Genomic DNA, 17,363 nt, shown 5'->3' with positions numbered 1-17,363 from the left:
AATTCAATAATTTAGTAAATTAACTTTACTCACAAAAAAATCAGAACCTAAACTAATATTCAACCAAGAAGTTAATTAATTAACCTAACTCACTCCAGTAGGTTAATTAAATTAACTTATTCGCAAATTTACCAAGGGCGTTATGGTCTGAGCCGAAAATATAGGCTATTTGCTTAACAAAATGAAACTTGGGCTATTCCCCTAATAAGAATGACAAATTTGACTAGTTACAACAAATTTCACTTAAGAAATTAAGTCTATGTATGTAAAACTAGACCCGTTAATAAATCAATTATAGAATAATCTAAATAAGTTAATAAATATAAAGGCGTCCTAAAATGAAAGGTCCTAAAAAAATTATAGCCGGTCCTGCTTGAGAGAATAGCTAGCTAGCTCTCCAATAATGTCAAGGCAGGGCAAGATTATCATGAAAATCCCAGATATCAAATCCACAAATTTGTCATAATGGAGTCCTCTAAAATTTGACATAAATATCTTTATTATGAGGATTGTGTCCTCTTGCATCGCTACTATCATGAGATTACAGCAGATTGTATAAAAAAGGAAACTAACATGTAACAATGAGGCAACATACGCCCGCTCTTTTTTTTTTTTTTTTTTTTTTTTAATTGTTTCTATGTCACCACTCAAACTTGAACCAAAATAAAATTCTAAGACTGTCTAAAATTTGTGAAGTTTGCTGAAATCAAAATTCGATATTCATGTCTATATCGATTAAATTTGGGCATCAAAGATAATCAACATGAATATAGCCGTTGAGACCAAACTGTACGGACGTACATTCAATTTCAATTCTCTTACTCAAGCTTACTAACGCTTCCAAAAATACCATATATAAATAATAATTAGAATTGAACTTTTTGTGTCCTAGGAAACATGATTATGTAAAGGAAAAATGATATGAAATAGCCAATTCAAACTATGACTTTTGCAAAATAGCCATAGTTTCATTAGGTATAGCAAAATAGTCAATTGAGAGTACTATGACTTTTAATCCTGCCTCGATTAATTTTAATCCAGCCTTCATAAAACTTACATTTTGTCTTTATAGTTCGTTGAGATTAAATTTAATACAGCCTAGATTAATCTTACTTTGGCTAGTTTGCTTATAGTTGGCAAACTATGGCTATTTTGTAAAAGTTTAAATTCTATTTGGTTATATAGTCGCTTGACCCTAATTTATTTGACAGGACGGTGGAGACAACCATAACAATAATAACAGTAATCAGCAATTGCAGCCCAATGTTCACGCTTTCTCTGTTGGAGGAAGTGGTAATTGGATTTCCTAATCGATATCAGAAATATATATAACATTAATTAAGTTGCTGTGATTGGAATGTGTAGTTGCTGGTAAGGAATTTGATGGAGAGAGAGAAGGTTATGGCAATGAGTCCAATGAGGAATGGAAAGACAGTGTAAAAGTGGGAAGCTAGGCAAGAAAAGAGAGGAAATGTGCTCAGCAAAGACGATGTAAACAACGTCGAAGCCGATGAGGATGATTACATGCAATTCTCAAATCACCTCTCAATAAAAGAATAAATAAAAATTACTCACAACTGAATAACAAGAGTAGGCCAATTTTTATTTATTATTGAGCTATGATTAAATGGACAATCTTAACATTAAAGTTGTGTGCTTGAAAAAGAAAGACAAGAATGTCACCAATAATCTCCACAAGAGCAATTCCCATCTTTATGATACTAACTGAAGAATAGAAGTAAAATGAAACAAGGTGTAGTATAATTGTTGAAAGAAATTACCAATAATCTCCACAAGAACAACCTCCATCTTTGAAATGGTGAAACCTACTAGCGTCCCTGAGAACGATTTCTCTCCTGGCGACCAAAGCGATCAACTTGATCGCGGAGTGGCAATCGCCGCTGACCCGATGGCCCTGCACGATCTGCAGCAGCGTCCCGTCGGAAGTACTGATGATCCCGAACGAGATCGCGAGTTTCTCGCTCTGATGCGACGACCGTTCTTCGCGTTCGTCGAGCACAGAGCCTCGCTCGGGGACGTACCCGAGCTCTGTGATCTCGGCCGTCAGTTCCTCAAGTTTCCGGTAGATTTTTTCGGTTTCCGCATGGGTCTTGTCTCCAGACCGAAACACGTGGGCCTGTTTCTTCACCTCTATCCAAGTGCACGCCGGCAAAATCCTCAGACCCTTCCTTTTCAGGGTCCGAAGCACGGAAGAAGCTTCCTTTGCCTTTCCTGTGACCTTGTATATTCTCAAGAGGACTAGATAGCCGTTGAGCTTTTCCGCCTCCATTCCGTAGATCTTCTCGGTGGCGATTCTCCCGAGCTCCAAATCCCCGTGGACCCGGCAAGCGGTGAGAAGCGCAGCCCACATGTTGATATTGGGCTCGAACGGGGCTTTCAGTATCATCTCGTGGGCTTCTTCCAACCAACCTTCTCTCCCGAGCAGCTCGATCATGCACGCGTAGTGCATCGCCCGAGGCTTGACCTTGTGGTCTCTGCTCATCGACTCGAAGATCGCCCAGCCTTGATCGGAGAGGCCCGAGTAGGAACAAGCCGAGACGACCGCGAGGAACGTGACGTGGTTGGGGATAGTCATCCGGTTGTTCTCCCTCGTCATCCTCTCGAAGAGCTCGATGGCCTCGCTCCCGAGCCCGTGGTTGCCGTACGCGGCGATCATCGCGCTCCACGTGATCACGTTCTTGAGCGGCATTTTGTCGAACACGTTGCGGGCGTCCTCGGCGCTGCCCCACTTTCCGTAGAAGTCGATGAGCGCGGTGTTGGCGACGAGGTCGAATCCGTAGCCGTGGCTCACGAGGTCGGCGTGGGCTTGCTTGCCGTGCGCCAGCGAGGCGAGCCTTGAGCAGATCCTGAAGACTATGGAGAACGTGAACGTGAAATGGTCTGAAGCCTGAAAGAAACGGTTTCTTGCATTGTTAACTCCGCCTATGTTGTTTTGACTGTTTGTCTGAAGACTGAACATAAAATACTTTTTAAATCACTGACATAAAATACAAAAAAAAAAAAAGTAGTTGGCTTAGTGACCCAAGAAACCACATTTGTAGATAGCGAGATCCGACCTTTGTTAAAATTAATAATAGTTCATTGAAAAATTAGTAGTTCTAGGCAAGGAAAAAAATGTCATTTTCGTTACCGTTTCGAGCTTTCTGATTTACGGAAAATCGACAAGTCGATGGAAAACCGAACGGAAAAAATGTGGAAAAGGGTATTCGATTTGAAGTTTTCAAATACCGTTTTCCATGGAAAAACGACAACCCGATGAAAAACCGAACGAAAAAAATGTGGCAAAATATATTTAAAATATATACATGTAATACATAAATATATTTTTCAATTTTTAAACATATATAAATAAAATACATTATGTATATAATCTTTTTTTAATAGAAAGTTGTATATATATAATATTTTATAAATTTGTGCTATTAATGTATAATATTTTATAAATTTGAGCTATTTTGTATGTAATATTTTTTATATAATATTTTGTATGTAATATTTTCAAATGAAATAGAATCTTCACAAAATATTTGAAGACTAAATTTTTTATAATATTTTGTTGTAATACTTGATACATTGTATATAATATTTAAAAAAAAACGACAGCAGCAAAAACGATAGTAAAAACGACAAACGACGAAAATCAGCGAAAAACGACAAAATCAAAAAACGACGACGAAACGACATATTACCCTTTTGACGGCCGTTGACTCGCCGGAAACGAATTTTCGGACGAAATTCTTGGAAATTCGTCTGCTTTTAAATCCTTGGTTCTAGATACATAAATTTAATAAAAATTCAAAAGTGTCGATACAAATTAAATTTTTCATGAATAATTTAAATATAAATATGCAATCAATTTATAACGATTATTTTGTCTAATATTTTTTTTAAAAGAAATACGATTTAAGGAAAGAAATATCTATTCCTTTACACCATAAAAAAATGAGTTTAGTTTTATTTTGTTGGATGTATCGAGTTCGTTGTGTATATTTTTAAGAGTTGAAATCTAGAATAAAGCGAATATAGAGGCTCATAATTTTATAATTTACTTTTTTTTTTTAATAAAAATAAACTCATTTGTTTTGAATATATCTTGATGAAGTCTATGATTAACTTTGAGTTACATGATTAAAAATGAATTTTATTTTTCAAAATAAAACAATTTATTTTAAAAAAATAATCATATAAAACTAATTATTTAACAAAATAACAATTGTTTTAAGTTTACATCAAAATAATCAAAATTCTTATCGATTTAGCAATTTTTTTATACAGTTATACTACATATAAATTGCATACATCAATATGTAAATCTATTCACATCTGCCTTTTTTATTTTATTTTTTTTATTTGGACTATCTCTAATTTTTAGATAAACCTAACTAGCTAATAATATACCAATAATTTAAAAATCAAAATGAATGATTTTTTGTAGGGCTGTACAAAACCGAACCGAAAATCGGATAAAACCGATATCCTAACCGAACCGAAACCGAAATTTGGAGCCACGTCAGCTAACCGAAATTCAGATTCGGATAACCGATCCGGTTTACAAAACTGGACCGGATATCGGATTTGATTTTGGGAAAATCTGGATATCGGTTATTTAACCGATTTTTTTTAATTAAAAATAAATATATATTAAAAAAAACTTCTCATATATCAACTCCTACTGCTACTACAACTTGATTTGATTATGTGATTTATAAAGGTATAATTTATATTCCATTAATAGGACGGTTAATTTTATCGTATTGTCTTATTATGTATTCGGTTCAAAATATTATTATATATCATATCATGAATTGTTACTTTGAAGAAGGAAGTAATATTTTGATATATGGTTCAAAAGACTTTTTGGTGTTGTTTGTTTCCTTTCCATTGGATATATGGTTGTAATTGTAAATACAAACTGAATGTTAAATGTTGAGAGTTGAGTGGGTGTCAACCTAGTTGGGATGTGCTCAACCTCTCATATATCATTCCTTTCTTGATCAATATCAATGAAGTATTATTTTTATTCCATTTTTACATTCATGTTTTTACTACCTGATTATTTATCATTTTAAATTTTAATTTTTTTGTTTGCATCAACAGATAATCATATACAATTAATATGCCAAAACGTAGTTTTGTTTCTTTAGATAGAAATAAACTGGTATAGTTCACAATGAAAGAAGAGTCCAAATAACAGTAAAAAAAAATAGAAAGAAAAAAAAATGGAAGCATGCTAAAACGTGAACATGCATACACTATTTCCGATTTTATTTTGCAAGTATGGAAAAATGATCAAGACAGCGTTTCTTAGTCCTCAACTATACGTACGTGCTTCCATGCTAATAATAAAAAATAAAATAAAGAGATAAAATATCCCTCTTCCCCCTTTCAACTCATAAACACCCAAGTGAAATGTGGTTCCTAAGGAGACAAATAACTAATAATAGTGGCAAAAATATTAAATGTTTAGACAAAACACTACTTATATGCTCATTTTTTTTTTTTTTTGCAAAAATACCACATGTTACTGTTTAGTAATGCCGTAACTACTTGCACCGTTAAGTTCAAACATAAATTTTAACGGCGAAAGTATTAATACGTAACATGAGATATTTTTGCCCAAGGAAAAAATGAGTATAAATATCGATTAGAGTAAATTTGAGCAGTTTTGCTGCCATTTTATTTTTCAAATGTCATAAAAACTTAACAAGGCACATCCGTGACAACTAGCCACATCCCACCTCACCCCTCACTCTTTTCCCCTTGTAAAAAGCAAGCCTTGCATTCTTTTATTTTTCATTCAAACCATCACTCACACTTAGACAAAGTTCTAATATCCTCTTTGAAGCTCTTTTTTCAATTATACTATTCCCGTTCTTATATATATATATATATATATATATATATATATATATATATATATATATACATATATCTTCCCATCTCTCTCAAGCTCAAAACACAAATGGCTTCCTCCACAATGCCGTCATGGACCGACAAGCAAAACAAGGCCTTCGACCGTGCTCTTGCCTTGTTCGACAAGGAAAGCCCTGACCGTTGGGTCAAGGTTGCAAGAGCCGTTGGCAGGAAAACTGCCGATGAGGTTAAGGTGCACTATGAGCTCGTCGTCGAAGATATTAAGCTTATCGAGTCCAACCAAATTCCGCTCTCAAAGTACAAGACCACCGGTGGGTAATAAAAAGAGGTATACCATGCATGGTAGTCAAATATAAGAGTTCTCTTTTTTTTTTTTCTAGTCAAACCATTTACAACTACTTTTTCCCATCTACATAACAAGCCCAGATTTTTGTCCCACGATAGTGCTTCCCAAATCTAAAGCTTACTAATGGCTCAATCAGCACTGGCTTCTCACTTATATACCGATAAGAATCTATTAACAAAAAGAAAGAGCCTTCCTAAAAATAAATTTAAAAATCTATTCAAAAACACATTCATGTTTACTCTTATTAGTTCCTGGAAAACACATCCTTATTTGATATATACAATAACTAACTGAAGCGAGCGTTTTTATTTTATTTTTTATATTTTTTTTTTCGTTTCATGTATTTAATTAATTACTGGAATCTATTTACAAACCACTAATTTCGTGGCTTCACATACTTATTATTTTATTGTTTTCCATTGCAAGATTAGAAACCTCAAGCTCAACCATGTATCAGATTAAATATGATCGAAGAATAATCTAATTTTTCGTTTTATTTCGTAATTTCTAGCTATGCATGTTTAGTTCGTTTCGTAATTGCTGTTTCTATTTCTTTCTTGATTATCTCTGTCTCCATAGCTTTTTGTTCTGCAATCTCGTATTTTCCAACGTAAGATTTCATTATGAGATCATTCTGTTATAATCAGTAGTCTCTCGCCTTCTCTCTCTCTCTCTCTCGCATATCATCGTGTCACATTTCAGATCCAAATACTGAATCAGCAATGTAAAATCTTCGAAAAATATATCATACGAAACAGCCAAACAGAAACCGCAGCTCAAAAAGAAGAAGAAGAAAAAAGATATATGAAGCGAAACCGAGAGATCTCTGACCTAATCGAAAGGATGTATTTGAGTTACTAAATAACTATTTTTAGGGAGACTTAAGTAATAAACAGTATGCTCAAAAGACACACAAATAGATGCACAACTTAGAGGATAAATAGGATTTTTTTCCCCTAAACATAAAGTAATAATGTTCTTTTAATAGAAAGGTCCGATAAATTTTACATTCGATGTCCCTCAACCTCATATTTTGCAATCTGCATTCACCTTAGAAAAACAATTTACTATGTATAAGCCAATTTTAAAAAGTTATCCATATAAATATTACTCAAATTATTAGGATACGTTCCCCCTCAAAATTCCACCATTTATATAAATCTTCAATAAGTCAAAAATATTTATTACAGAATGTGCAATTTTTTTTATATATATCCAATTTTAGATTAGATTTTATATGCACTCCCCAAATATCGACATTAATATTAATTAGGTCACTCTTCAAATATCCAAAAAGAGGTGTACCATTAGTGATAATTTATTAGTTTTATTTTTTGTTTTACATAGCACACTGTTTTTTTTATAAGGTCAATGATCAATCTATTTTGTTTAACATGGTCAAAAAGTTCTCATAAATAGCACAAAACGAAAAAATTAAAAATAAAAAAAATTAAAAATAAAATTGAACTACCAACTTGTTCAAAGCATCTCTTGGCACAATGAAATGATACAAGGCATATCTGTAAATGCAATTCCCTTTTTTTGTTTTGTTATGAGAACTAAGTACTAATTCTTCAAGTCAATTAGTATTTGAGAAAAAAATTATATTTTTCCATACATGCTAGTTGATAAATTTTGTGACATGTCAATATGGCAACGTAGTAGAATAATGCTTTATTAAACTCCTTTAGTTGGTTGATGCCATAACTTATTTATCATAATATGCCCATTCATTTAATGATATTTATTAACTGTTTGGATTTTCCAATGTTATTTAATTATATTATAAGCATCGTATAGAATTAATCCAAAAATGCTCATCCTTTGAATATTCTAATTTAGAAATAAAAATTACCGATGCATTTATTTACTTGTTCAATTTGTTCAATTATGAAAGAAATTTCGCTTATTAATCTTTATTTATATTTATTTTTATAGGAAATAGCTTCATCATAGATTCTTTGACGGATAATGAGATCGTAGCGGATACATATTCTTTGACAGAGAATGAAGTATTGAAAGAAAAGGTAAACCCATCATATATCGTACATTATCTTCGCATATCTCATTTCGTTATCTCACTGCGTCATTTCGATACCTCGTACTTTCCTACGAGTATCTTCGCTTATCTCACTTCGTTATCTCTGTGACGACCCGACTTTTCGGGCCATCTTACTTATCTTACTTTTTTAAAAACTTTAGAAAATTTGAGGTAAATTTTTATTTTCAAACGTAACTTAAAATATAAAGTTTGAAAACTCATAACCTAAAAATAAATTTTCATTTAAAACTTGATGAACGAAAACAACCAAAAAGTCGAAGTTGCATAATGGAAATTTAAAACCAACAAAATACCATCGTAAAATAAATACCATAAATAAAGTCGTAACCTTTCCCGAAATTGAAAAACATAACTTAAACCATGAACAATAAAACCTTGGGTTTGGATTATTAAAAACTGAAAGCAAAGCGGAAGTCTTTTATTTTCGAAAACGGCAACCATAACCCAACGCTCTCGCTATCGCCGCCGCTGATCCACCCTCCTCACTTGTTCATATGTTGTTTACCTACAACACGGACGTATATACATAGTGTGAGCTAACGCTCAGCGAGAATAACTATAACTCACAAAACATAAGCAATAAAAATAAAAATGCATGAACCGGTTATTCGTATTTTAAATCTAACTGTGACATGAGATACCCTATTAAAAGTCTATCGTATTTTTAGTTCGGGGGTCCCCTAGAGTAGCCGTACCGATTTCAGTGTACACTTTGGAAACGAACCATGGGGCTGCGACCTCCCATAGGACGTCCTGTCACATACATAAACATATGAGGAACTCTCTATGTGAGCCCGTAGTTCGGCTCGAGAAATTCCTCTAATTACCTCCGTAGTTCGAGGCGGTACGACTCTCTTGCTTACTTAACTTATTGATCGTGTTTATTACGTTAAAAGCATGAGCGACATAAGATAAAAACATACATGATAACATAGCTAGAAACATAAGACGTGTTATAGATATTCTAACACACAGCATAAGATAATAACATAAACTCACATATCGTCATATCATATCATAACAAGCACATTCCGAACAAACACACACACAAAAATTCACACAATACATAAATACTTCATATCACATAATACTTAGTATATCTTTTAACTAATCCGTGTTGCAGTGAGATTATTCTCACCTGGATATCGGAAATTTCGACCGTTGGTCGAGGACGGCTCGGGAAAACTAGACGGGTCAAAAAAGCTACGCGACTCGGAACCTAATCGATGGAAAAAAAATAATTATTAAGCTACTGTTGAAGAAGTTCTAAAGACAACTCAGGTTCTGGAAATTTTCAAAAACGACTTTCAAAGTGAAATTACCAAAATACCCTTGGCTATTAGGGTTTCGGTGAAAAATTAAAACACTGAGAAAACTTCTTTAAAAATTCCAGTAGGTACAAAACATAATTTGGATCACTTTTTGTTAAGGCATCACGGCCAAAATAATATTTTAACTATTTATTAAAAATAAAAGAAGTGCTAAGATCTAACTTTAAAGTTTTTGTCAAAAACTGTCTGCGCACGGTTTTGAAAATAATCAGAAAATATTCTGTATTTGATAAAAATATTTTTCGATTAAAGGTTTAGATAGAAGACATTTAAACCTAAAGTTTCCAAAAAGAATCAAGGCAAAACCAAATTTGTGGAATCCAAAGTAAGCGTTTAAAGTCTGAAAATCGGGAATAGGTCTCAGGTCTGTGCGCTGATTTGAAAATAATCGGAAAATATTCTGTATTTCATAAAAATATTTTTCGATTGCAGATTTAGATAGAGGACACTTAAACCTAACTTTTCCAAAAAGAATCAACGCAAAACCAATTTTTTTGAAACCAGCACAAGCGTTTTAAGAAACCGTTTTCAGGGAATCCGAACCAGAGATAAAAGAAAGCATGCCTAATTGGAGCTACGAATTTTTCAAACCAAGAGAGGATGGGGAGAGAGAGCAGAGAAGAAGCGTTAAAAGAAGAGGAGTGGATGTTTAAATATGGTTTAAATAAACCCTAAAAGCCCAAACCATAAAAGCCCAAACCCTAATCCTACTCCTAATATTAATATTATTATTATACTTATTAGAAAACACACGCTGATATATAAATAGTTTAACTTTAATACATAGTACATACACGCTATATATATATATATATATATAAACGTACGCACAGAACCTACGTGACTTCCGAATATAATATAACATTATCACCTTATATAATATAATACATTATATTATATAATCATATATATATATAAAATGATATATATATATATATATATATATATATATATACATACGTACAAGAAAAAAAAATTAATTAATATATGTAATCATATACTATATATATAACATATATATACATAACTCAGTTATAATATATAATTTATATACAATATATATATATATATATATATATATATATATCCATAATTTGTATTTTAAAGAGTATATTAAGAATTCAAAAATACTCTAAAACACACATAAAACAAAATAAAAAATAAAAAAAATTCAAAAACTACCTCATAAATAAATCATTCACTACTACTTTATTAAAAAGGAACTAACGTAACTCGAACATAATAAAATTTAGCTTTTTAATTAAGCTAAAAACAATTTGGGATTTCACAATCTCACTGCGTCATTTCGATACCTCGTATTTTCCTACGAGTATCTTCGCTTTTCTCACTTCGTTATCTCACTGCGTCATTTATTTTATGTCCGGTATCTCACTCCGGTATCCCTATCAAACATTACAGATATCATTGAAAAACGAGTATTGGAGTTCTTGCTGCATGAATCTTCCTCGTATGACAATTATAGCTGCTTGAATCTTCCCATGCTTTGACATGAATTCGATTCTTGATACGAGTTATCTCCGCAGAAGAACCAGTGTCAATGCTTCTCACTAATTAATAGTTTCCGCCTCAACCAGATAAAATTAGAAATCTCGTGTCACCAAACCTTGTTGGAATCAACGAGCTAACCAACTTTAATAAGATTGTGGATAGCTTCTTGAATAGTACTAGAGCCATGAGAAATTTAGACTCTGCATAAGTTATTACAAGCAACAAAATATCATTAAAAATCAACTCTATCGGAGCCGTATTATACCCATCGTTGAAGGTTGTAGATCATATACCTTGAGAATCAGACTCCGAAAATGGTGTCTAACTAACCTTGTGACATGTGTGAATGTCGTGGAGAATCGCACGAGTTTCAATTACCTCGAGGTTATACTGTTGTACAAAGTACGAATTCGTACAACAATTTTTGAACACTACTGTCAATCAAAGTTCTCGTCGCCGCGACCTATCTAGTTCTAGCCGCAACGGGAATGTACGGCAGCTACATTAAACTATCGTACAGAGACAACTATGTGAGACAGATAAAAAAAAACGGCCATGCAATATATTCGTCTCCGCGGTGAGAGTGATTCCCGCCGCGGTCAAATTACAAAAGCTTTGACATTTTAAATAAATTGTTGTACAACATGCTCCTAGCCGCAATGAGCGTAATTTGCGCCGTGGCGAGGAGGCTTGGACGACATTTTTTAAGAACTGTCATCCAAAGTGTGTCGTCCAAACCATAGTTCGCAGTAGTGTCATGTGTTACTTCTTGTTAGCATCATTTATTGAAACTGAATGATAACTTACAGATTTTATAAAGGTTAAGGGTTTTTGAGATGAAAGCTCATAATACTTCAGACTTCTTTGTCAAATAGGATTATTAGATGCCAACCAATGATAACCTGATGAGTCTAACACCTATATGTTGCTCACAATTGATCACAATACAAAAAAATTGAACTTGATTCTGCCACTCTCCTTTGTGGGCACGTTGTAACGCTGTAAATGTTGATATACATATATGTCTTGTGCAGATACAAAGAAACCTGCAATTGAGAATACAAGAATAAGGGAGATACCTGCAAATGATGTTCGAGAAGCAATGCAAATCAGGTATGGACAAGATAAAGGCTTCATCCTCAGCTTTTGAGAACCCTTCTGCCGCGCCTTCCGACCTAATTCGAGATTGCCCTGAAAAGGGTGACCCAGAGACCTCCAAAACCGACCACGGGAAAAGTGAAAACGATGCCAAAACTACACCGCGAGAAGGTTCTGATAAGATCAACGGGCATCAAGAGGAAGCTGAGAAACACGAGCTAGACTCGTGCGAAGCCGGTTCTCAACCAACAAAGCGTCCGAGAACAACCGAATAAGCCGACTCGCAAGTCAACTTAGCATTAGAATTGAAACTGACAATACATCAATAGTAATATCGAGTAGCCGTAGCTTGGAAGAAGAGCTTTTTAAACTTGTCAATTATTGCAGTTGGAACTATCATTAAACAAGTTTTGCCACACTCTATTCTTAATACTCGTATTTAGGGCTCTGGGAATTATCTGGCTCCATTGCCGTGTTATCTGCAAGGAATCGACTGTTCTCGGGTCTAAATTATAATAATACAGTGCCGTCGACTACATAACCTTGAGATTGATACTGTTGTGTTCTCTCTATTATCCCTTGGATGTTTACTTGTAATATCTTACCGGCTAATTCCTTTACGGATTGTATTGCGTGTTGTGTTGTGATTGTCGAAGAAAATTCAGCAGGATTGTGTGTGATTGAGACTGAGTAATCTTTAAAAATCTAAAATTTCCCATCTTACAAAAAAAAACACAACGCGATTGATGACCAAACGCGAAACTTAAATCATACACGGCCAGAGGCAATAAAATGAAGTGACAACCAAACTTCAAGCTTAGGTTAATCAGAAAATATAATCTAGCATGCTTCCTTTGAACCTAAGCAACACCAAAAAATATATATTAAAATAGAAAACAAACCCATTTTTGATCTCGTACCAAATCATTAACGTCTCTTAGAATCAAACTCACGACTTCCAAACTCACAGTAGGTAGATTCTAACTCTCTTGTCCATTCTCTCTTCTCCTTTTTCACTCTCAATCCCCACAATATAACCACACTCTCATCATTCCTACACAACAAAAACCAACTCTCTCTTCATCCCCGATCTCCTCTGATCATATCACCACGCCATGGCCTCGAATCCCATGGCCGGCTCTACCTCGTTCCCTGAAACCGAGGTATAACTTTCCTAACCCCACACACACACAGACACACAATACTCGATTCGACAACACGACATAATTTTTTTTTTTTTAATTTTTTTTTTGCAGAATCGGCCTCCGACACGACAAGCCTTGTCGAAGAGCACTTGCCGTGTGTGTGGGGACGAGATCGGGTGCAACGAGAACGGAGAGGTGTTCTCGGCGTGCCACGTGTGCAAGTTTCCGGTGTGCCGGCTGTGCTACGACTACGAGCGCAGCGACGGAAACCAGTGCTGTCCTCAGTGCAACACTCGTTATAAGCGCCACAGAGGTGTGCGATACTACGTACATTTCCGTATCTATTTGAAGACATTTTCAGGGCAATTATAAATAATTATTTATTTTACAGGACGGTGGAGACAACCATAACAATAATAACAGTAATCAGCAATGTTCACGCTTTCTCTGTTGGAGGAAGTGGCAATTGGATTTCCTAATCGATATCAGAAATATATATATATTTTTTTATTAATTGTTCGCAAAAATCGAAGATGACTTTTGACCGTTTATCTGGGGAATGTCTGGGCCCCACACTCCCCCCAAGTGCGGACTTTTTTCCAGAAATATATATATATATATATATATATATATATATATAGACATTCAATTAATTAAGTTGCTGTGATTGGAATGTGTAGTTGCTGGTAAGGAATTTGATGGAGAGAGAGAAGGTTATGGCAATGAGTCCAATGAGGAATGGAAAGACAGTGTAAAAGTGGGAAGCTAGGCAAGAAAAGAGAGGAAATGTGCTCAGCAAAGACGATGTAAACAACGTCGAAGCCGATGAGGATGATTACATGCAATTCTCAAATCACCTCTCAATAAAAGAATAAATAAAAATTACTCACAACTGAATAACAAGAGTAGGCCAATTTTTATTTATTATTGAGCTATGATTAAATGGACAATCTTAACATTAAAGTTGTGTGCTTGAAAAAGAAAGACAAGAAAGTCACCAATAATCTCCACAAGAGCAATTCCCATCTTTATGATACTAACTGAAGAATAGAAGTAAAATGAAACAAGGTGCAGTATAATTGTTGAAAGAAATTACCAATAATCTCCACAAGAACAACCTCCATCTTTGAAATGGTGAAACCTACTAGCGTCCCTGAGAACGATTTCTCTCCTGGCGACCAAAGCGATCAACTTGATCGCGGAGTGGCAATCGCCGCTGACCCGATGGCCCTGCACGATCTGCAGCGGCGTCCCGTCGGAAGTACTGATGATCCCGAACGAGATCGCGAGTTTCTCGCTCTGATGCGACGACCGTTCTTCGCGTTCGTCGAGCACAGAGCCTCGCTCGGGGACGTACCCGAGCTCTGTGATCTCGGCCGTCAGTTTCTCGAGTTTCCGGTAGATTTTTTCGGTTTCCGCATGGGTCTTGTCTCCAGACCGAAACACGTGGGCCTGTTTCTTCACCTCTATCCAAGTGCACGCCGGGAAAATCCTCAGACCCTTCCTTTTCAGGGTCCGAAGCACGGAAGAAGCTTCCTTTGCCTTTCCTGTGGCCTTGTATATGTTCAAGAGGAGTAGATAGACGTTGAGCTTTTCCGGCTCCATTCCGTAGATCTTCTCGGCGGCGATTCTCCCGAGCTCCAAATCCCCGTGGACCCGGCAAGCGGTGAGAAGCGCGGCCCACATCTTGACCGTGGGCTCGAACGGGGCATTCAGTATCATCTCGTGGGCTTCTTCCAACCAGCCTTCTCTCCCGAGCAGCTCGATCATGCACGCGTAGTGCATCGCCCGAGGCTTGACCTTGTGGTCTCTGCTCATCGACTCGAAGATCGCCCAGCCTTGATTGGAGAGGCCCGAGTAGGAACAAGCCGAGAGGACCGCAAGGAACGTGATGAGGTCGGGGGTGATCTTCCGTTTGTTCTCCCTCGTCATCCTCTCGAAGAGCTTGATGGCCTCGCTCCCGAGCCCGTGGTTGCCGTACGCGGCGATCATCGCGTTCCACGTGATCACGTTCTTGAGCGGCATTTTGTCGAACACGTTGCGGGCGTCCTCGGCTCTGCCCCACTTTCCGTAGAGGTCGACGAGCGCGGTGTTGGCGACGAGGTCGAATCCGTAGCCGTGGCTCACGAGGTCGGCGTGGGCTTGCTTGCCGTGCGCCAGCGAGGCGAGCCTCGAGCAGATCTTGATGAGTATGGAGAACGTGAAATGGTCGATTTTAACGTCCGAGTCTCTCATCTCGTAATACAAACTCAGGGCTTCCTCGGTGTGTTCGTGGAGCGCGTTCGCTGCGATGATCGAGTTCCAAGCCACCGTTGTCTTCTTCGCCAGCCTGGAGAACACGAGCCGAGCTTCTTTAATGGAGTTGCACTTGCTGTACATGTCGATCAGAGCGCAGGCCACGAAGGCGTTGGCCACCACGTTGGACTTGACTGCGCAGGAGTGAATCTGCCGTCCGATCGTCACGATTCCGAGGCCCGAGCAGGCTCGGATCACGGTGGCGAATGTGTGGGCTCCGATCTCGGAGAATTTCTCGTGGATCTCGAGGAGCAGACTGATCGCCTCGGCGAAGTGCCTCGACTCCACGAGGCCCGCGATCATCATGGTGGATGAGTCCAAGTCCCTCTCGGGCAATTCCTCGAACAGTTTGCGTGCTTTGATCATCATCCCGCACCTCACGTGCATATAAAGAAACCTCTTCCTCATGTGCAAATCCAATTCAAGGCCAGTCCTGGAAACGAATTTAGAGAGATTTTTCACTTCTCTAACGGAGTTCAATCCGATGCAAGCCCATACCAGTGAATCGAGAGTACTGGTCCGGATTCCATTACAGCCAGCGATCTTCAAAACCCCGAAAAGCTCGAGTGCATCTTCGTATCTCTTCCCCGAAACAAGCTTCTCTATCTCATCGCAAATCCCACTCATCGACCTCGTAGCCACCTTCGGCTCCTCGATCGATGCCGTTTTTTTCCTCTCGCCAACGTCCACCGCGAAACGTTTCGCCTCCGGGCGTGGCTGGAGAGAGCACTTTGCGCGGCGAGCCACAGCCTTCGGCGGCGATATCAGAGATCTCCGGCGCTCGAAGGACCGAGTATCGGAGGAAGAAAAACCGAAGACGCAAGAAATTGTGGCGGTTCGAGATCCGAGCGAGATTTCCATGGATATAGAGATGAGATCGTAGCTTTGGAAACACACGCAGAGAAGAAAGATCAGAGCGAGTTTCGTTCGGAGATTTGCTTCGCAGAGTACGAAGTCTGAGACCAACTCTTATCTTCACCAAATTGAAATATTAATTTTATATTCAACTTTCTCTTTTTATTTCCATACCATTATATTTATTTCATATCTTCCAATTATACCACTTATTCATTATTTAATAATAAAATATTACTCCATAAAATAATTTAAAATACAAATTAACATAAACTAAACTTAATATTTATTAATGTCATTTTAGTTTTTCTCAAACTCTAAATGTCAATGTTGTATTTGAAAATAAATTTAAAATATAAAATATAAAATATGAATAATTTTAAGGATAAATATGATATAATTTTATAAATAAGTGCAAATGTATAAATTATAAACTTTACAAGGGCTAAAAAAATTAGTGTACTGAATAGTGTTGTGAAATCCCAAATTTTTTTTAGCTTAATTAAAAAGCTAAAAATTTTCGTGTTCGAATGACGTTTTTTTTTTAATAAAGTAGTATTGAATGATTTGTTTATGTGGTATGTATGTTTAAGGTATTTTTTATTATTATTTGATATACTCTTTAGATTATAAAATATGGATATAATATATATATATATATATATATATATAAGTTATATATTATAAATAAATTATGTGGGTATAAATATACATACTTTACATATATTATTATTATTATATATATATATATATATATATATTATAGCTATATTTATAAAGTTAACGTATATGAAGGTATATGAAGTTATTATACGTTATATATATTA

General features: G+C 36.1%; 1 protein-coding gene and 2 pseudogenes across 2 annotated transcripts; 1 reads left to right on the top strand and 2 right to left on the bottom strand.

Moving 5' to 3' along the window:
* Nucleotides 1-1,777: 1,777 nt before the first annotated feature.
* LOC149387556 (pentatricopeptide repeat-containing protein At5g50390, chloroplastic pseudogene) lies at nt 1,778-2,980 on the bottom strand (annotated as a pseudogene).
* Nucleotides 2,981-13,271: 10,291 nt separating this feature from the next.
* Nucleotides 13,272-13,821, top strand: LOC149387555 (cellulose synthase A catalytic subunit 4 [UDP-forming]-like). Of its 2 annotated transcripts, XM_089624585.1 has the most exons (3): nt 13,272-13,404; nt 13,498-13,699; nt 13,778-13,821. In XM_089624585.1, the coding sequence occupies exons 1-3, from the start codon at nt 13,357-13,359 to the stop codon at nt 13,795-13,797; spliced, it is 270 nt and encodes an 89-aa protein (XP_089480711.1). In that variant the 5' UTR covers nt 13,272-13,356; the 3' UTR covers nt 13,798-13,821. The 2 variants fall into 2 exon arrangements, with proteins under 2 accessions (XP_089480711.1, XP_089480710.1); XM_089624584.1 differs by lacking the exon at nt 13,778-13,821 and having other exon boundaries at nt 13,498-13,770.
* Nucleotides 13,822-14,287: 466 nt separating this feature from the next.
* On the bottom strand, nt 14,288-16,615 carry LOC149387554 (pentatricopeptide repeat-containing protein At5g50390, chloroplastic pseudogene; annotated as a pseudogene).
* Between the last annotated feature and the right edge of the window lie 748 nt (nt 16,616-17,363).

Source organism: Urtica dioica, chromosome 8 (assembly GCF_054948205.1).
Source record: "Urtica dioica subsp. dioica isolate 48M chromosome 8, U.dioica_male_clone48M_v1_H2, whole genome shotgun sequence".
Taxonomy (NCBI): domain Eukaryota; kingdom Viridiplantae; phylum Streptophyta; class Magnoliopsida; order Rosales; family Urticaceae; genus Urtica; species Urtica dioica.
Note: the sequence above shows the minus strand (reverse complement) of the source record. Positions and strands in the feature narration are given on the sequence as shown.